At 32.6% G+C, this 19,231-nt stretch overlaps 1 protein-coding gene across 2 annotated transcripts; it reads right to left on the bottom strand.

The window, feature by feature from the left end:
* Positions 1 to 879: 879 nt before the first annotated feature.
* F53H1.4 (PHD-type domain-containing protein) lies at positions 880 to 18,957 on the bottom strand. Of its 2 annotated transcripts, NM_001028046.7 has the most exons (15): positions 18,829 to 18,957; positions 18,464 to 18,525; positions 18,325 to 18,381; positions 18,046 to 18,226; positions 16,723 to 16,996; positions 15,707 to 16,102; positions 13,600 to 13,836; positions 11,992 to 12,243; positions 10,536 to 11,045; positions 8,698 to 8,988; positions 7,957 to 8,060; positions 6,751 to 7,031; positions 5,659 to 5,937; positions 3,622 to 4,175; positions 880 to 1,744 (listed from the first exon to the last, which is right to left on the bottom strand). In NM_001028046.7, exons 1-15 carry the CDS (start codon positions 18,897 to 18,899, stop codon positions 1,466 to 1,468), a joined length of 3,828 nt encoding a protein of 1,275 aa, NP_001023217.2. In that variant the 5' UTR covers positions 18,900 to 18,957; the 3' UTR covers positions 880 to 1,465. The 2 variants fall into 2 exon arrangements, with proteins under 2 accessions (NP_001023217.2, NP_001379979.1); NM_001392255.2 differs by lacking the exon at positions 18,829 to 18,957 and having other exon boundaries at positions 919 to 1,744.
* Positions 18,958 to 19,231: the final 274 nt, after the last annotated feature.

Raw genomic sequence — 19,231 nt, 5'->3', positions numbered from 1 at the left:
GGTGGATTTTCAAGATTTTTAGGGTAAAAATGGTGAGAAAATCGATAAATTAGCTGATTTTCAGCGAAAAAAACTGGAAAATTCATGAAAAACGGCGCAAAATCGGCAAAAACGAACAAAGAAACCGGTTCCGTCTCTCTCGTCATCTCGCGCACTCCACGGAATGCGTGCTCTCTCGGTGGTGCGATGGAGCGCACTTGCATTGTTTTGGTTTTAACCGATTTTCAGGGGATTTTCGGGGGATTTTCAGCCGAATCCGAAAGTTTAAGCAAGATTTGAAATCAGATAGATTATACCAAACAAATGAATTTCACGAATAATTCAAATTGAATGTCTATTTAAATATGTGCTAACTACGGTAAGCGAAAAAGTACGCATTGCATACAATACACTTTAATTGACGCGCAAATGTTTTTTCTGTTAAAAAAAAATGTTTTCAAGCTTAATTTAGATATTTTTAACGAAAATTGTCGTTAAAATTAAGCAAATGGTTTGTTTAAACGATTATAACACAATGTTTAGAATAAAATAATCGAAAAATCTAATTATTTTTGTATTTTCCACTCGAGACCCAAAAAATTCCAAAATTGTTGAATATTTACCACAATTTTCATCCTAAGTCGCGAGTTTCTCACCAGAAAAGTTGTCTTTATCAGCGAAATTAACCTGGAAATTCAAATTTTTGAAGTTTTACACTCGAGACCCAGAAAATTTCCGGAATTTGTGTATTTTCCATGTTTTCGAATTCTTTGTGAAATTCACTTCAAATTGAATTCTTTCCATTGAAAACCTACAATTTCCAGCAAAAAATAACCGGAAATTTCAAAATTTCCAAGTTTTCCACTCGAGACCCACCGCTGGATTACTGTAACTTCATTATTACGTGTGCCAACTTTATTTCAACGTTTTACAATCGAAAAATGAGGGGGTTCTCACCCAAAAAATTACAATAAATTAGATAAAATGATCGAATGCCATGATGAAAAATTTCAAAAAAATGCCAAAACTCGTTGCCGGGGGGTGAAAAAAAATCTTAAAGGGACAGGAAAATTTGGAGAATCTGTGAAAAAGTGAGAAAAATAAGAAATTGATAGTTTTTTTTGGGATTAAATAGTGAGAAAATAGGGAAAAAAGTAAAAAATGTAGAAAAAATATCAAAAAATTCTGCGAAAACTGGAAAAATCTCCAAATTTGCAAATAAAAGTCGAAAAATTTCGAATTTTTTCAAAAAAAAAATTAAATTCATATTTTTGGAAATTTTTATTTGAAAAATTCGAATTTTTTGGAAAAAAAATCGGAAAATTTAAAATATTCAATTTTTTTGGGAAAAAATTCCGAAAATTTAAATTTTTAATTTAAAAAACCGATTTTTCAACATTTCAACTGCATTTTAGGACACTTTTCACAATAAAAATGATACACTTTCAAAAAAAAAAGAAGATTTTTCAGTGTATTCCGAAATAAATCACATAAAATTGAGTTCAGAAATGAGCTCATCAAGATCATCCAACTTTCTTGGGTTATGAGTCTCAATGTATCCACGTGCATGACGGAAGAATTGGCTCAAATGCTCGTGAAGCTGCTCGGCAGACGTGTAAACGTCCAAATCTTGCTCAATATCCGGCAGAGAGCGATTCTCGTGTTGAGCGTTACGTGTCGAACGGGATTGGCCGGGAATTTGTTGCAGGGTCTTGTAGAGTCGAGGATTGGCACGTTCGATCGAGTTGAACAGCTCCAGCACTTCCTGAAAATTTGGAAAAATTGATTTTCTGGAAAAATTCTCAAGTTTTTAACAAAAAATTGAAAAATTGGGCATAGCTTCCGCATCCCCGGTGACAAATGTGCTCTATTGCACAAATTGTTAGTTGGAATACGGTATTTATTGCATGTTTCAGCCGAGAATACCACTATTCAAACCATCAATTCGGATAGAGAAACACACAAGTCACAGACAATATACAGGGAAATTTAGTTCAGTATAACTTTGTCCTACTTTGCGCAATGTCTAAAAAATTGGGTCCCGCCACGAAAACCTGTGGGTTACTGTAGGTTTTTGTTAGACCTAATTTTTTTTCAAAGTAGCGGAAAAATTACGGAAAAATTGATTTTCTGGACAAATTGAATGAAAATTCACAAGTTTTTGCTCAAAAAAAAGGAACATTTGGAAATACATATATTTTCGAGAAATTGTCTAAATTTTATTGGCTGAAAATTTCTAATTTTAGACGAATCTTCCAAAAAATCCAAACATTTTCAATTTTTTCCGGAAATAAAGTCGAAAAATCTATTTTTTGTCAATTTCTTCCGTAACAAATCAGTTTTTTTTTGCCAATTTTTCTCTGAAAAAAAGGGTGAGAAAAAAAATTGTTTAATATTTCCGGAAAAAAACTGAAAAATCCAAAATTTTTGAATTTTTTTCATAAAAAGTCGGGAAAACTCAGAAATTTTCCAATTTTTTCCGGCAAAAAAAAAAATGGAAAGAACCAAAAATTGATTTTTTTTAAGTCTAAAATCCTATATTTTCCGTTTTTTCATTTGTTTTTCCAAAATCAAAAAATTTCCAATTTTTTGGTAAAACAGTTAGAAAACCCAAAAATTGACCTTTTTTCCGGAAAAGAAAAATGGAAAGAACCAAAAATTGTTCAATTTTTTTTCGGAAAAAAGTCGAAAATTCTATATTTTCCGTCGTTTTTTCCTTTGTTTTTCTAAAATCCATAATTTTTCCAATTTTTTTGGGAAAAAATCCAGTAAAACCCAGTTTTTCGCAAAACTCACAAAATTTTGCTCAACAAATGGAAAATTTGGGAATAGATATTTTCGAAAAATTTCTAATTTTAGACGAATCTTCCAAAATTCAAAAATATTCCAATTTTTTCTGAAAAAAAGTCGAAAAATCCATAATTTTTTCAATTTCTTCGGTAGCAAATCAGTTTTTTTTCCAATTTTTCTCTGGAAAAGAGGGTGAAAAAACTAAAAATTGGTCAATTTTTCCGGAAAAAAAAATCGAAAAATCCAGAAATTTTCCAATATATTCGTAAAAATCGGAAAAGAACCATAATTTTTTGAATTTTTTTTCCATAAAAAGTCGGAAAAGACCTAAAATGTTCCGTTTTTTTCGGAAAAAATCGGAAAAATCCATAATTTTTCCAATTTTCGTCGGAAAAAATCCGGCAAACCCCAAATTTTTGCTCTTTCTCCGGAAAAAAACTGAAAAATCCAAAATTTTTGAATTTTTTTCATAAAAAGTCGGGAAAACCCAGAAATTTTCCAATTTTTTCCTGAAAAAAAAGGAAAGAACCAAAAATTGACTTTTTTCGGAAAAAAAAAGTCGAAAATCCTATATTTTCCGTTTTTTCCTTTGTTTTTCCAAAATCCAAAAAATTTCCAATATATTCGTAAAAATCGGAAAAGAACCATAATTTTTTGAATTTTTTTCCATAAAAAGTCGGAAAAGTCCTAAATTGTTCAATCAATTTTTTTCGGAAAAAAGTTGTCGAAAGTTCTATATTTTCCGTTTTTTCCTTTGTTTTTCTAAAATCCATAATTTTTCCAATTTTTTTGGGAAAAAATCCAGTAAAACCCAGTTTTTCGCCAGAATTTCCATCCAATTTTCACCCTTACCGGCACAACAACGGTCTTCTGCCGCTTCGGCGGTGGCGGGGCAGGCGTCTGCCTCAGCACTCCCTCAAATTCAAGCACATCTCGCATTGCAGCGTTGGCCTTTCGTTTAGCAGATCTTCCTCGAGTCTCTTCTTCAACAATATCCTCCTCATCCTCATCGTCAGATTCACCACTTCCATGATGATCTTCTTCATCCCCTCCACCTTCTTCCTTCTGTCGAAGATCCTCCTTAGCTTCCGATAGTTGCCTTCTACGATCTTCCTTAGTACACTTTGCACACCACCATCCCTCCTTGAAGCCTTCCTCTTCGAAAAGAGCTCGACTAATCGTTGGACGATGACAACCGTAATGGAATACTGTAGAACACTGCTTACACATCAGCTTCCTCTCGGTTCCAGTCTTCCGGCGGCACACTTGACATGAAAGTTCTGGAAGTGTACGTTGTTGGTCGATTCGGGCATCAAAATAGGCTAGAAGCATGTGAAGACAGGATGCATTTGAAGCTTCCTGTACACGACGGCAGAAACGTGGCATTTTTAGATGGGAGAAGCACTCTGGAAAATGCAAAAAAAAAGTTAAATTTTGACTTTGAAAATCTAGTTATTTTCCGAATTTTCTGCTAATTTTCGCCTAATTTGACATATTTTCATCAAAATTTGTAAAATTCAAATTTGGACAGTTTTCAGCCTAAACTAGCTAGTTTTTAACCCCCTGAAGCCTATGAATTTTCGAAAACTTTTAAACAAAATGTAGCGAATATTAACACCAGATTAACTAAAATCGCACAAATTCCAAATTTGTCACCGGATTTCACCAGTTTATTTTCCACCGGAAAAATGAAAATTTGGGCATAGCTTCCGCATCTCCGGTGACAAATGTGCTCTATTGCACAAATTGTTGGTTGGAATACGGTATTTATTGCATGTTTCAGCCGAGAATACCACTATTCAAACCATCAATTCGGATAGAGAAACACACAAGTCACAGACAATATTGTTGCCGAGTTACCGTATAACTTTGACCTACTTTGCGCAAAGTCTGAAAAAATTGGGTCCCACCACGAAAACCTGTGGGTTACTGTAGAATTTTGTGGCGAGACCCAATTTTGTTTAAAATTTGCGTAAAATACGCCATATTTATACTTAAATTGAAGCTCTCATCTAGATTAATAAGAAAATGCCAGTAAAACTGAAAAAAACGTCTTAAAAGCTTAATAATTCCAATTTTTCTGGGAAAGGTCATAAAATTGTGACAATTTGTCGAATTTCCTTTTTAAAAAATTGAAAAGCCTAAAATTTTCCATTTTTCTGGAAAAAAAGCCGAAAATCCATAGTTTTACCCTTTTTTTTTGGCAAAAGACGAACATCTTTTGGCTTTTGGCTGAAAAATGAAAATTTTAGACAGTTTTAGGCTTAAATTAGCTAGTTTTTGGACTAAACGTAGGAATTTTCGACAAATTCGAAACAAAATCTAGTGAAAACTAAACAAGATCGCACAAATTCCAAATTTTGCACCAATTTTCATAGTCTGATTCAGCTTTTCTAAGAATTTTGAGGTTTTGTGAGAAAATAAAAGAAAGTAGTTGAAAATTCGGCATTTTGCTCGGAAAAAATCGGAAAATTCATAATTTTTCCATTTTTCCAATAAAATAGTCGAAAAATTCAAAAATTCTCGAATTTTTCGGTAAAAATTGATAATTTTTCCAATTTTTCCATTAACAAAGTAGGAAAATTCAAAAACATTTCCGTAAAAATCGGAACATCCATAATTTTTCTATTTTCCCATCAAAAAGGTCGAAAAATTCAAAAAAATTCATAATTTTTCAAATTTTTTTCGGAAAAAAGTTTGTTTTTTTAAATCCAAAAATTGTTCATCGAAATTTCAGCTATTTTTAGTCATTTTTATAACGAAACTGCAGTTTTCCGCAACATTTTTTCGATCTAAAAACGAATTTCTCGCTATTAGACCGAAAATCGCCTCGAAAATTCGATTTTTCAGTCAGTTTTAACCATTTCTCCGGGGGTTTTTTTTACGAACTTTTCGCAATAGCCACATTCTGTGGGAACTTCTCAATGACACATTCAACAGGAATCGAAGTGACAAGTTCTGTGACAAGTCGTTTCATTTCGTCAAGTGTATTCGCTTCGAGCATTCGGGCTTCAAATACTTGCGAATCCACAATTTTCGATATTCCAGACTGTTTCCAATCATTCAAAAGTTCGCTCATTGTTCTCTTCAATGAGCCAAAACGTCCGGTGAAGCGGCGGGCATTTTTTTCGGCTTCTTGGGTCTCGGCGGCGGCGGCGGCGGCGGTTTCTGGAAAAAATCGAGATTTTTAGTGAAAAAATCTCTTGAAATTCTGATAAATTTGAGTTTAAAAATTCAATTTTTGGTTGAAAATTCAAAAAAAAAAAAGTTTCTGAGAAATTCTCAAAGTTTGCTGAATTCAACGTTTTTATTGGAATTTTGAGCATTTTTTCCATTTTTTGGCTTTTTTAGCAATTTTTTTTTCTAAAATCGGTCTGAAAATTCGGATTTTTTAATGAAATTTTATATTTGCGAGCACTTGAGCTGCTCAAACTGCTCATTTCGATGATTTTTCATCAATTTTGGACAGAAAATTTCCGGTTTTTGGTCGCCGTGTGGAAATTTGAAATTTCCCGTGCCATTCAACAAAATTTGCACTAAAATTTAGAAATTTTCCGATAAAAACGAGCAATTTTTGTTAGAATTTTCCGCTTTTTTTCAATCATTTTTAAGCTCCTTGGCCGCAGATTTGCAAAAAAAAAAACTGAACTTTTCAGTGAAAAATCTGGAATTTTCAGGGTTTTAGAGCAAATTTTTGCTGCTGGAAATCTCATATTTCAATCAAAATTTCGGGGAATTTTGAGCTTTCAGCGTTTTTTTTCAATTTTCACCAAGAAATGAAATTTTTTCCAGCAGCATTCAAAAAATTAGAGAATTTTCAGATAAAAACGGGCCATGTTCACAGAAAAAACGGTATTTTTTTTGTCATTTTTAAGCTCCTTGGCCAAAATTTTGTAGGAAAATTGAACTTTTTCAGTGAAAAATCTGGAATTTTAAGCTTTCAGGGTCAATTTTCACCCGGAAATCCGAATTTTCCAGTACCATTCTGCTCAGTCTCCATTTTCTCTTCTCCATTTTCAGCAGCAGCAGAAGCTTCATCCTCTTCCGATGCTTCTTCATCCTCCTCCTCTCCATCATCTTTTTTCTGCTTCTTCTCTTTTCTCAAAATGCTCGAAATAATGTCATCCATATTGTTTCGTAGGTACTTTTTCAGCAATTTCTCTCGTTTTCCATTGGTTTTCAGTTGGGTCATAAGCTGACGGATTGCTGGCTCCGTGTCAAGTTTGTACCAAGTTTCAGATGATTGGCTCGAGGTTAGAGGTCTGAAAATTTTGTTAAATTTTTCACTTAAAAACGGGCATTTTCTCATTTTTAACTGATGTTTTTTGAGAAAATTTCGCAAAATTGTCACCAATTTCCGGACATTTTTCATTATTTTTAGGTGAAAATTTGTGATTTTCTACCAAAATTTACTCTTAAAATGGCTAATTTTTCGAATTTTCGGAGATTTTAAATCAATTTTTGGACTTTTTTGTGAAAAATGTCGAATTTTCCTCGCTAATATTCCGAATTTTGGGTCATTTTTCACTGTTTTTTTGATGAAAATTTGTGTGAAAACAGCTAATTTTTCGAATTTTCGCTCATTTTTGGCGGTTATAGACCAATTTTTAGACTTTTTTCGTGAAAAATTGTAATTTTCCAATGAGTTTTCAGTCGTTTTTCACTGTTTTTTTTTAATGAAAATTTGTGATTCCTAAATTTAAATTTATTCCAAAAACAGAGAATTTTCCGGATTTTAGGTGATTTTAAATCAATTTTTCGACTTTTTGAATCAATTTTCAATTTTTTTTGTGAAAAATTTCGAATTTTCCGCCGAATTTTATTAATTTTTTTAAAGGTGTTTTTAGGTTTTCAAATTGAATTTTTTAACGAATTTTCACTATTTCAAGTGATTTTTATTATATTTTAGACTGATTTTTGTGGAAAAATTTCAAATCTTCACACCTATTTTCGGACATTTTTCACAATTTTTGGCTGAAAAATTGTGATTTTCTACCTAAATTTACTCAAAAAAATGCAGCTGATTTTTAGAATTTTTCGGTGATTTTAAATCAATTTTTGGACGTTTTTTTTTTTGTGAAAAATGTCGAATTTTCCGTCGAATTTTTTAATTATTTTTCGATTTTCAATTGAGATTTTTTTCAGATTTTCTCGGTTTTTGTCAATTTTTCGTGCTCGTAAACTCACAAATCCTCGTATTCTGGTCGATTTTCAACGTCGGAGCTCTCAACATCCATAAATCCCTTCTCCGAGCAATCACGTACCCATTTCTCGTAGGATGTGGTGCCAAACTGCAAGAAAATCTTTATATTTTAGGTCCAATTTCACACTTGAAAAATCAGAGTTTTTTTTGTTTTTGCCAATTTCGGTCTAAAATGCACAAATTGTTGAGCAAATTTTCAGGTTCCAAGCCAATTTTACACTATTTTATACATGTTTCAAGGCCTATTTCAGCCTGAAATTCTGATTTCGAGCCGTTTTTCAGGCTTTTTTAGCTTTAGAAGCTGCGTAAGGCTTTCTAAGCTTATTTTCGACTTCAAAAAGCCGATTTTAAGGCATTTTTGCATGTTTCGGGGGGCCTATTTCAGCCTATAGCTCCTATTTTAGAGCTTTTTGTTTCAGGCTTTTCAAGCTTTTTTAGGCTTTCTAAGCTGTTTACGGCTCTAAACCCATTTTCGATACAAAAACCCGATTTGAGGGCTCCTTCAGATATTTCAAGGCCTATTTTAGCCTGAAATTTTGATTTTCAAGCCGTTTTTTCACACCTTTTAAGCTTTAGAAGCTGATTAAGGCTTTCTGGGGCTTTTTAACCCATTTTCGATGCAAAAATTCGATTTCAAGGCACTTTTGCAGGTTTCAAGGCCCATTTCAGCCTAAAATTCCGATTTTCAAGCCGTTTTTCCAGGCTTTTCAAGCCAATCGCCTTACATCTTGAACCCAAATCGCCGCATCTGAACTATAAGCGAACCAATAGTATTTCCGCAGATGACGATCATTTCCAATATGAACTACACGGAAAATTCGTTCCAAATCGTCAACTTCACGTGCTGTCGCCTCTCGATTCTCTTCCAATTCGATTTTCAGAGTGTCCAATTGATTTTCAAGCTTCTCCCGACGACGGAGTGATTGTTCGGCTTCACGTGTCTGTGTACGTGTCATACTTTCAGTGATCTCTGGAATTGGCGGGAAATCTTGAAGTTGTTGATGAAATTGTTCCATCTGAAAAAAGTAGAAAGTGGTAAAATTAGTTAGGTAATTCTGAGAATAAAAAACACTCGAAAATGGCAAATTTTCAGCATTTTAGAACGGTTTTTAAACTAATTTTTAAAGTTTTTAAAGAAACTTTTTTTAGAGAGTTTCAACTTGTTTTTTATAGTTTTCCAGCAGATTTTCAACGGTTTTAAACAAAAAAATAATTGCACAAATATGAAATTTCGGCCAGAAAATATGCATTTTTTGCTGAAAAACCAAAATTTTAACCCAAAATGCTAGAATTTTGACCGAAAAATTGAAATTTTCAGCAAAAATGCAACAATTTTGAAGGAAAATATCTTAAAAACCGAGTTCGACATAAAATCTGGAAAATAATCTGGAAAATTTGTCGGTTTTTTCTGATTTTTCACCCAAAAACGCTGAAACTTTCGTTGGAAAATTGCAAAAATTTGCCAAAAAATGCTAGAATTTCAGCAATAAAATTGCACTTTAATTCCAGCAGCAACTTCAACATTTTTTGCAATTATTGCTGAGATACTTAAATTTTAACCCAAAATGCTAGAATTTTGATTAAAAAATTGAAATTTTCAGCAAAAATGATACAATTTTGACGGAAAATAGCTTAAAAACCTAATTAATCGGCATGATGCTATTTTCCTTCAAAATTGTTGCATTTTTGCTGAAATTTTCAATTTTTTAATCAAAATTCTAGCATTTTGGGTTAAAATTTAAGTATCTCAGCAATAATTGCAAAAAATGTTGAAGTTGCTGCTGGAATTAAAGTGCAATTTTATTGCTGAAATTCTAGCATTTTTTGGCAAATTTTTGCAATTTTCCAACGAAAGTTTCAGCGTTTTTGGGTGAAAAATCAGAAAAAACCGACAAATTTTCCAGATTATTTTCCAGATTTTATGTCGAATACTCGGTTTTTAAGATATTTTCCTTCAAAATTGTTGCATTTTTGCTGAAAATTTCAATTTTTAAATCAAAATTCTAGCTTTTTGGGTTAAAATTTAGGTTTTTCAGCAAAAATTTCAGCATTTTTGGTCGGAATTCTAACATTTTTGCCGAAATTGTCGAGTTTTTTCAATGAAAACTCTAATTTTTAGGTTGACAAATACTGTTTTTGAACTATTTTACATTGAAAATATATCATTTTTTACCGATTTTTCCGTTTTTTTTTGTTTGTAGAAATGTTCGCTTTTCTCAAAGAAATTGTCAAAAAAATCCGGTTTTTTTGGCCAAAATTCAGGCTTTTTCAGAGAAAATAGCAGACTTATTGCCAAAAAAATTTTTTTTCAACTTTTTGCAGTAAAAAATCGAGTTTAATTACCGAAATTTTGGAGTTTTTGGTCAAAATTTCAACTTTGTGGGGCTAAAATTTCAGCTTTTTAGCCAAAATTCGTGCATTTTTCAGTCAATTTCAAAAATTTTTTCTCGTTTTTAAGCAATTTCAGGGTAAAAATAGAGCTCTCTGAGCCAAAATGAGTCAATTTTTCTGATTTTCACCGAATTTTCTCCAAAATTAGGTCACATTTTTCGCATTTTCACACCTCATTCCGAATCCGATTGGCCTCCTTCTTGTGCTCGGTGAGCTTTTCCGAGTTAGCATCCCTCAGGAACCATTCTCGAATAATTGGGAGCCCATGTACAACTTCTTTCATTGCACAGAGAACTTCAAGCTGTGCACCAGCGGGGAGCTCATAAATATGACACGAATCTGCGAAAAGAGCCAAAATTCGCTGTTTTTGGAGCTCCGATTCCGAATTTTCCTCCTCATCGTCTCCGATTTCTCCATTTTCAGCAGCGCCATTTTCCACATTTTCTTCCGGTTTTTCCTCAATTTCTACAACTTTTTCCCGTGAATCCATCTCTTCCTCATCACCATCCTCCTCATCGTCATCATCGTGGGCTCCGCGAGCAGCACGTTTTCCGTCTCTTTTGAACGAAGTTTCTGTACTTCCAATGAAAAATGCGCGAATGAGCTCTGAGATTGTGTGCTCATTTATTGGGAATTCCGAGAGTCGAGCGTTGCAATGAGCCGCCTTTTCGTGCTCTTTTTCCTGAAAAATTTGCATTTTTTAGGGGGAAAATTGGGGTTTTTAGCTGTAAAAAAGTAAAATTTTGCTGAAAAAGTTGAAAATTTTGGCTCAAAACTGACTAATTTTCAATTGAAAAGTCAGGAATTTGACAGATTTCTCACTGAAAATGACAAAATTCGGCGGATTTTAAGCTAAATTTCTCGAATTTCGAGAAATTTTCAGCTAAAATTTTCAATATTAGACGGATTTCAACCGAAAAAAAAACACCGAAATTCGATATATTTTCAGCCGAAAAGTCAAAATTTAGCCAATTTTCAGCTAAAAAATGTAAAAATTTGACAGATTTTCAGCTAGAAATCTGAAATTTGACGAATTTACAGCTAAAAAAATTCAAAATTTTTGAATTTTCAACTAAAAGTGGAAAATTTTGACGATTTTTTAGCTAAAAAATCCAAAATTTGGCAGATTTTCAGCTAGAAATCTGAAATTTGACGAATTTTCAGCTAAAAAATTCGAAATTTGGCGGATTTTTTGCTGAAAATCTCGAATTTTCAGCTAAAAACTGCAAAATTTGGCAAATTTTAGCTTAAAAATTCGAAATGTGACGAATTTTTAGCAAAAAAAAAGTCTAAGATTTCACAGATTTCTCACTAAATAATGACAAAATTTGGCAAATTTTTAAGCCAAAAATTCAAAATTTAGCTCAATTTCTGGTTAAAAATCTGAAATTGAATTGACGATTTTTTAGCTGAAAAAGCCGATTTTTCAGCCAAAAGTCAGCGAAATTTGGCAGATTTTCAGTTCAAAACCTCAACAAAATTTAGCTGAATTTCAGGTAAAAACTGCGAAATTCGACAGATTTTCAGCTGAAAAGCTTGAAATTTGTCGAATTCCGCCGCCATTTTTCGGGTTAAAATTCCGAATTTTCGCGTTTTTCGAGCTGAAAAACAGGAATTTCCCGCCGCACCTGAAGCGCAGTTTCCAACAAATTTGCAATCATTTTGTACGTGGATCGCTTAAATCCATCAAATCCTCCGTGAAGATCATCACGAAGCTGTTCGGCAGTGATATTCTCGTTCCATAGCAAAATTTTTCGCATTGAAACGAAAAACTGCGAAATTTCCAGACATTTGAGCAGTTCTTCGTCACAATTGACACGTTTTGCGTCCAAAAGCTCCAAATTTTCACATGTTACGAGCAAATCGTCGAGAGCAATGTCCTGAAAAAAGAAAATTTAGTGAATTTAGGGTGAAAATATGATGAAAAAAAAACAGAAATTTTGGTCAAAAAGCGGAAAATCAGAGTAAATTCAGTGAAAATCTGCAAAATTTTGGCCTAAAATTGCCAAATTTCAACTGAAAATACATGTAAAATGGCAAAAATTCGGTGAAAAAGCTGAAATTTTGTGAAAATTCAGTGAAAATCTGCAAAATTTTCAGCTAAAAACATGAAAATCTCTGAAATTCGTGAAAAATTTTGTGAAAATCTGCAAAATTTTGGCCTAAAATTGCCAAATTTCAGCTAAAAATTCGGTCAAAAAGCTGAAATTCGGGGGGGAAATATGGGAAAATCTGTAAATTTTTGGCAAATTCCAACTGAAAATACATGGAAAATGGCAGAAAATTGGTCGAAAACTGTTAAATTCAGTGAAAATTTGACTTGAAATTGCCAATTTTCAGCGGAAAACTTGAAAAGAGCTGAAATTTAGAGAAAATTCAGTAGAAAATCAAAGAATTTTTAGCTTAAATTTGCCAATTTTCAGCTAAAACCATCAGAAATATCGCAAAAACGGGAGTAAAAAAATAGATGAAATAGGCCAAAAAATGAAAAAAAAAATCCATGAAAATACGCAGAAACCCACATTTTTCAAGATTTTTGTTAGAAAAATCACTAAAATCTCTCAAAAATTCGCGAAAAACTGAGAGAAAATCAATTAAAACCGGTTAAAATATAGTGAAAATTGTCGAAAACGACCGAAATTTGATTGAAAATTACTTGAAAATTGCCAAATTTGGGCGAAATCAGACTTAAAATTCATAAAAACTTATGAAAAATGTAGAAATTTTCCAATTTTTCATCGATTTTTTGCTCAATTTGCCAAATTTTCAGTCAAATTTCGGCTGTTTTCGACAATTTTCGGTATATTTTAACCGATTTTAATTGATTTTCTTTCAGTTTTTCGCGAATTTTTGAGAGATTTTAGTGCATTTTCTACCAAAAATCTTGAAAAATATGGTTTTCTGTGTTTTTTTTCATGGATTTTTCTGCAATTTATCGCCTATTTTATCCATTTTTACTCCGGTTTTTGCCACCAAATTTCTGATGGTTTTTGAGCTAAAATTTGGCATTTTCAGGCCAAATTTTTTTTGAATTTCAGCTATTTTCTCAATTTCCGCTGATATTTAACAATTTTAAGCCAAAATTTTTTCAGATTTTCACAAGATTTACCACGAATTTTAGAGCTTTTTGACCAAATTTCCAGTTAAATTATCGCGTTTTCTCAGAGTTTTGGGGGGGGGGCCATTTTCACGCCAATTTTAAGGAATTTCCAGCGGCGGAAAATCTGAAAATTTACCTCATTAAACCATGCTTTAATCTTAGGCTCAAATTTTTGATACAATTCCTTTCGTTTTTCACTCATTTCAGCCTTAAATTCGGCTTTTTGAGCCCATTTCATTCCTTTCATATGAGCACGATCCTTGGCTTTATCGACGAGCTTTTGAACAGAAAATTTGAAAATCGGATTCTCAAAAGTGGATCTTTGATTGCCGGAAAGATTCTTCTCACACCACGAGCACGCTTCGTTGTACAGCTGCAAAAAAAAACATTATTAAAATCGCTGAAAATCGGGCTCCGGCTTGGCGTCAGTGGACGCAGAAAACCACAATTTTCAAGATTTTTGGTAGAAAATGCACTAAAAACTCTGAAAAGGTCGCGAAAAACTGAAAGAAAATCAATTAAAATCGGTTAAAATATACCGAAAATTGTCGAAAACAGCCGAAATTTGACTGAAAATTTGGCAAATTGAGCAAAAAAGCGATGGAAAAATTGGAAAATTTCTACATTTTCCATAAGTTTTTATGAATTTTAAGTTTGATTTCGCCCAAACTTGGCAATTTTCAAGTAATTTTCAATCAAATTTCGGTAGTTTTCGACAATTTTCACTATATTTTAACCGATTTTAATTAATTTTCTTTCAGTTTTTCGCGGATTTTTGAGAGATTTTAGTGCATTTTCTACCAAAAAGCCTTGAAAAATGTGGGTTTTCTGGGCATTTTCATGGATTTTTTTTTGCAATTTTTGGCCTATTTCATCTATTTTTACTCCCGTTTTTGCGATATTTCTGATGGTTTTAGCTGAACATCGGCAAATTTCTCCCTTTTTAAGAGGGTTAGGCTTAGGTTTAGGCTTAGAGATTGATATTTTGAATTTTTTTCAAATATAAAAATCAAGAAAATTACGCTTTTTTTGACGGAAAATAGTACTCAAAATATACTTAAATTCGTCATTTTTTCTATAAAAAACTGTTTTTTCAACAAAAAACTCAATTTTTTATCTAAAAACCGAGAAAAAAAGGACTGAAAATGCTCCAAATAGCCTAATTTCACATAAAAATGCTGAAAATCTTCAGATTTGTTGAAAAAAAAAATGAAATTGGCAAAAATCCGACGATTTCAGCTTAAAAATCATGTTTTTCATCCTAAAATTCGACCGAAAACTGATTTTTTTTAGCCGAAAATCGTTAAAATGTGAAGTTTTTCGAGTTTTTTACTGTAAAAACACAAATTTTCACGCCGAAAACCTCGAAAATTTGATGAAATTTTCGCTAATTTCCAGCAAAAAGTCAAAAAATCTGAAGTCGAAAATTAACATTTTCAGACAAATTTTTGAGTTCCACACTTTTAGGGAAAAAAATGGCAAAAAATCGATGAAAACGATGAAATTTCATGTAAAAATTCTCGGAAAAATCCGAAAATTATCACAATTTTCTCAAATTTAGTCAATTTTCAGCAAAAAATTACAGCATTTCTAGCTTATTTTCAGTCATTTTCTTGATTTTAGGGGCAATTTCTGTGATATTTCTCAGTTTTCCAATGGGTTTTCATCAAAATTAGAGCGATTTCGAGTAATTTTTAGCCATTTTTGTCACTTTTTCAGCCAATTTTCAGTCAAAAATAGAGATATTTGGCTCAATTTTTTCCAAGTTTTCGTTAACTTTTAGCAAAAATCGGGCAATTTTAAGGCACATTTTGCTGATTTTGCCGAATTCTTTGCACTTTTTCACAATTTTCCGGCAATTTTCAGTCAAAATACAAAATTTCAGAGGCATTTCAAGCAATTTTAAGCCAGTTTTAACGATTTTTGAACAATTTTGAGCCTTTTTTGTTCAAAATCAAAGCGTTTTGGCTCATTTTTTCCAAATTTTCTCAATTTTCAAGGAGTTTTCGTCAATTCAAAAAAAAAAAGTTCACACAAAAATATGACAATCTTAAGACGATTTTGGCTAATTTTAGCGAATTCAATGCGCTTTTTCTCAAATTCAAAACAATTTTTAGTCAAAATACGATTGATTTTTAGGGACATTTAAGCCATTTTTAGCAATTTCTAGACAATTTTCAACCAAAAAAAAACATAGTTTTCATTTTGGCTCCATTTTTTTTCCAAATTTTCTGCATTTTTACCTCCAAATCGCGCCGTTTCCACGCATCTTCCATCTTTTTCACTCCGACAGCAATCCGCTTCTCTCCCCATTTCGACGGTGAGAATAACGGTGCATTTTTGCTGCTCGGTGAGCCCGTGTCTTTTTTCAAAAATTTGTCCATAGTTCCATTATTTTTCTCCTTTTTCTCAGCTTTTCGTGCCGCTTTTTCCTCTTTTTCCTTCAATTTTTCCTCTTTTTCTTTCAGTTTTTTCGCCTTTTCCTCTTCTTTTTTCTGCTTCTTCTCTTCCTGTTCTTTCTGCTTTTTCTCCAGTTTTTCCTTCTCTTTTTCATCTTTTTCCTTCTGTTTTTCTTGTAAACGGCGGCTCGAGAGGATCACAGGGCCTCCAGATGCTCGCGGAGCTCCACGTGGAGTTTTCTGCAAAAATTTTCGGTTTTTTCACAAGTTTCAACAGAAAGTTCTCAGAAAATTGGAAATTTCGCATGATTTTTGTCAATTTTTACATTAAAAAATTATATTTTCTAACAGTTTTTGGTGAAAATTGGCACAATTTTGGCGATTTTTGCGAGATTTTAGTCAATTTTTCACTGTAAAATGTGGTTTTTTTCTCGATTTTTCACAAAATGTATCCAATTTTTCTCGTTTTTTCAGAAATTTACAAATAAAAATCCCATTTTTCCTCATTTTTTACTATGAAAAATGGCGTTTTTCTCAATTTCTCAGTCGAAAAATCTAATTTCTCACAAATTTTGTCAATTTTAAAGCTAAAAATCATCGGAATTTAGTTGATCTCTGTCAAAATCACGATTTTTTCACTGTTTTATTCAATTTTTTAGGAAAAATCCTAATTTTTCTGTATTTTTACTACGAAAAATCGAGCTTTGACTACAAAAATAGCGTTTCTGTCAATTTTTCAGCTGAAAATCTACTTTTTTTTTCAATTTTCAGCTAACATCCTGATTTTTCTTTACTTTTCCTCTCCGAAAAATCAGATTTTTCTCTCAATTTTCCAGCTAAAAATCGAAATTTTCCCGTACCATAGCACTTTTATTTGCAGCTTCTGCTCCACTTTCAGCATCCATTGACACCTCTTGTACATCTGAATCATCGGCTTCTGCCGCCACACTGAGCTGAGCAGTTTTCGGCGTAGATTTCCGATTTGCTGAGAATATTGGAGCATATTTTTTAATTTCACGAATCGGATTCTCGGCGAGCAGTTCTTCCCGGACTTTCCACTGCTTTTCATCCACAAATTCAGCATCTTCAATGGCGATTTTCTTGATTTCTTCCACTGATAGACCCTTTTTTCGTCTGAAAATTGAGGGAAAATTAGGGTTTTTTCTCTAAAATTTTGGATTTTTCTTCATAAAAAGTGTAATTTCCACTTATTTTTGAGACAATTTAAGCGCCAAATTGTGAAATTTCACACAATTTTCATCCAAAATTACATCTTTGAACTTTTTCAGACTCTTTTTAAACGGATTTTTGAAAAAAAAAATTGCAGTTTTTTACACTTTTCACCGCAAAATCAAATTTTTGTGGACATTTTGTCTGGAAAATCGAATTTTTGAACGAAAAAACTAATTTTCCATAAATTTTCACTGGAAATTTCGGGTTTTCGAGGAAATTTTAATGAATTTTCTGGGATTTTTAGTGCAAAAATGGCCATTTTTCGTAATTTCGCCCACTGAGAGACCCTTTTTTGGCTGAAAATTGACATTTTTCAAATTTTTTATAGCAAAAATGAAAAATTTCAGCATTTTTTATGTGAAATTATTATATTTTAAAGCATTTTCCGTCCAAAAATCTCGAATTTTATGAGTTTTTAATCAAAAAACATGAAAATTTTTGGATTTTTCATGCAAAAATGTTGAAAATTACGCATTTTTGCAGCTATTTTGTGGATTTACTTTATATTTCACTTAAAAAGGTCTAAAATTGGCTGAAAAACACGATTTCAGCGTATTTACCGGTTAAAAAATTGGGATATTCTCGATTTTTCAATGAAAAAAACCCCATTTTTGCTCAGGAAAGATCTAAAAATCCGTTTTTCAATTCAAAAAATGACCTAAAAATGATAATTTTGAAGTAAAAATCGTGGGAAATGAATTAAAAAATCAATTTTTTGTTATTTTTCGGTTAAAATAAGCAATTTTTCATGAAAACCTGTAACTTTAGTGGTTTTTTTTTTGGGTGAAAAATGAAGAAAAAATGCGGAATTTTCAAATTTGTTGCATGAAAAATCTGAAAATTTAACGATTTTAGTCATTTTTGGCCTAAAACTCCGATTTATAAGCGAAATTCAACGGTTTTTCGCCACATTTTTCCACCGAAAACCATGCAATTCCATCAATTTTCACCTCAAATCGCGATGTCCAATTTTGGTGCCGTCCTCCATTGTGTAAAGTGTGAGCCCACCGCGTTTTTCACTGGAAACCACTGTATATTCTTTGCCAGAGCTCATTAATTTCTCTCCGGCAAAGAATTTCTCATCAATTAGGTCTTCAATTTCGTCGAGAAGGTCATCTTCTGATAAATTGCCTGAAAATTGGGGGATTTTTCCGCGAAAAATCTAGTTTTCTAGCGAAAATTTGGAGATTTTTGATGAAAAATCCACAATTTCTGGGTTTTTCACTCACTATTGTGAACTTTCGAGTAAACTTCAATGGCGAGTGGCTTTGGGAGGCGGGAGACGGCTGAAAAAAGAAACATTATTTTGTGGAATTTCGGGTTTCTAGGTGAAAATCGGGTGGAAATTCACGATTTTTCGGCACTAACCTGTCCCATTTTCCGACTTTTCCATTTGTTCCGTCGATTTTAGTGGTGTGGCGAGCGAAACGCTGGAAAAAGAGAGAAATTTGGCTCGAAATTCGGAGAAAAAAAGTCGAAAACGAAAAACAATTCAAATATTCGCAATGGGGCGCGCTTGCACACCCATTGGTTTTTATTGGATTTTCATGAATTTCCAGTGGTTTTTAGTGATTTTCACGGGTTTTCAATGTGAAAAATGAAGAGAACGTTGAATTTTACACCAGAAACAATAAAAAGAACTCTCAAAATTTTGGAGAATCGAGAAATAAGTTAAAAAAAAATTTATTTTTTTATTTAAAACATTTTAAATTTAAATTCACGTTTAAACTTACTCCGCAATATCATTCGAATTCGTAGCAGCCGTCATATTTCCAATTTCACTTCCAAATGATCGCTGGCTCATTTGCGAATCAACTTTTTGAATTTCCGAGTTGCAACAAGTAGTTTGTTAGTTTTTCGCACTGGAAAACTTGAATTTAAGTGACTTTAACGTAATTTACACAAAAATTTGCGCGAAAGCCGGCTATAAAGCGACAGAATTGTGAGGAATGCGAGAAAAATCGACGGACAGTGTTTGAACACCTGCGCGTTCGCGCCAATTTTTAAAAGCGCTAAACAACACGCGCGGCGGGATTTCGGAGTGTCGTAGTGCGGAAAATTTTTATTTTCGAAATTCTTTTTTTTTTTCGGTTTTTATTTTATTTTCCATAGATTTTTCGCTTTTTTCGAAGTTTT

Source organism: Caenorhabditis elegans, chromosome IV (assembly GCF_000002985.6).
Source record: "Caenorhabditis elegans chromosome IV".
Lineage (NCBI taxonomy): Eukaryota > Metazoa > Nematoda > Chromadorea > Rhabditida > Rhabditidae > Caenorhabditis > Caenorhabditis elegans.
This window is presented reverse-complemented; position numbering and strand designations above follow the sequence as displayed.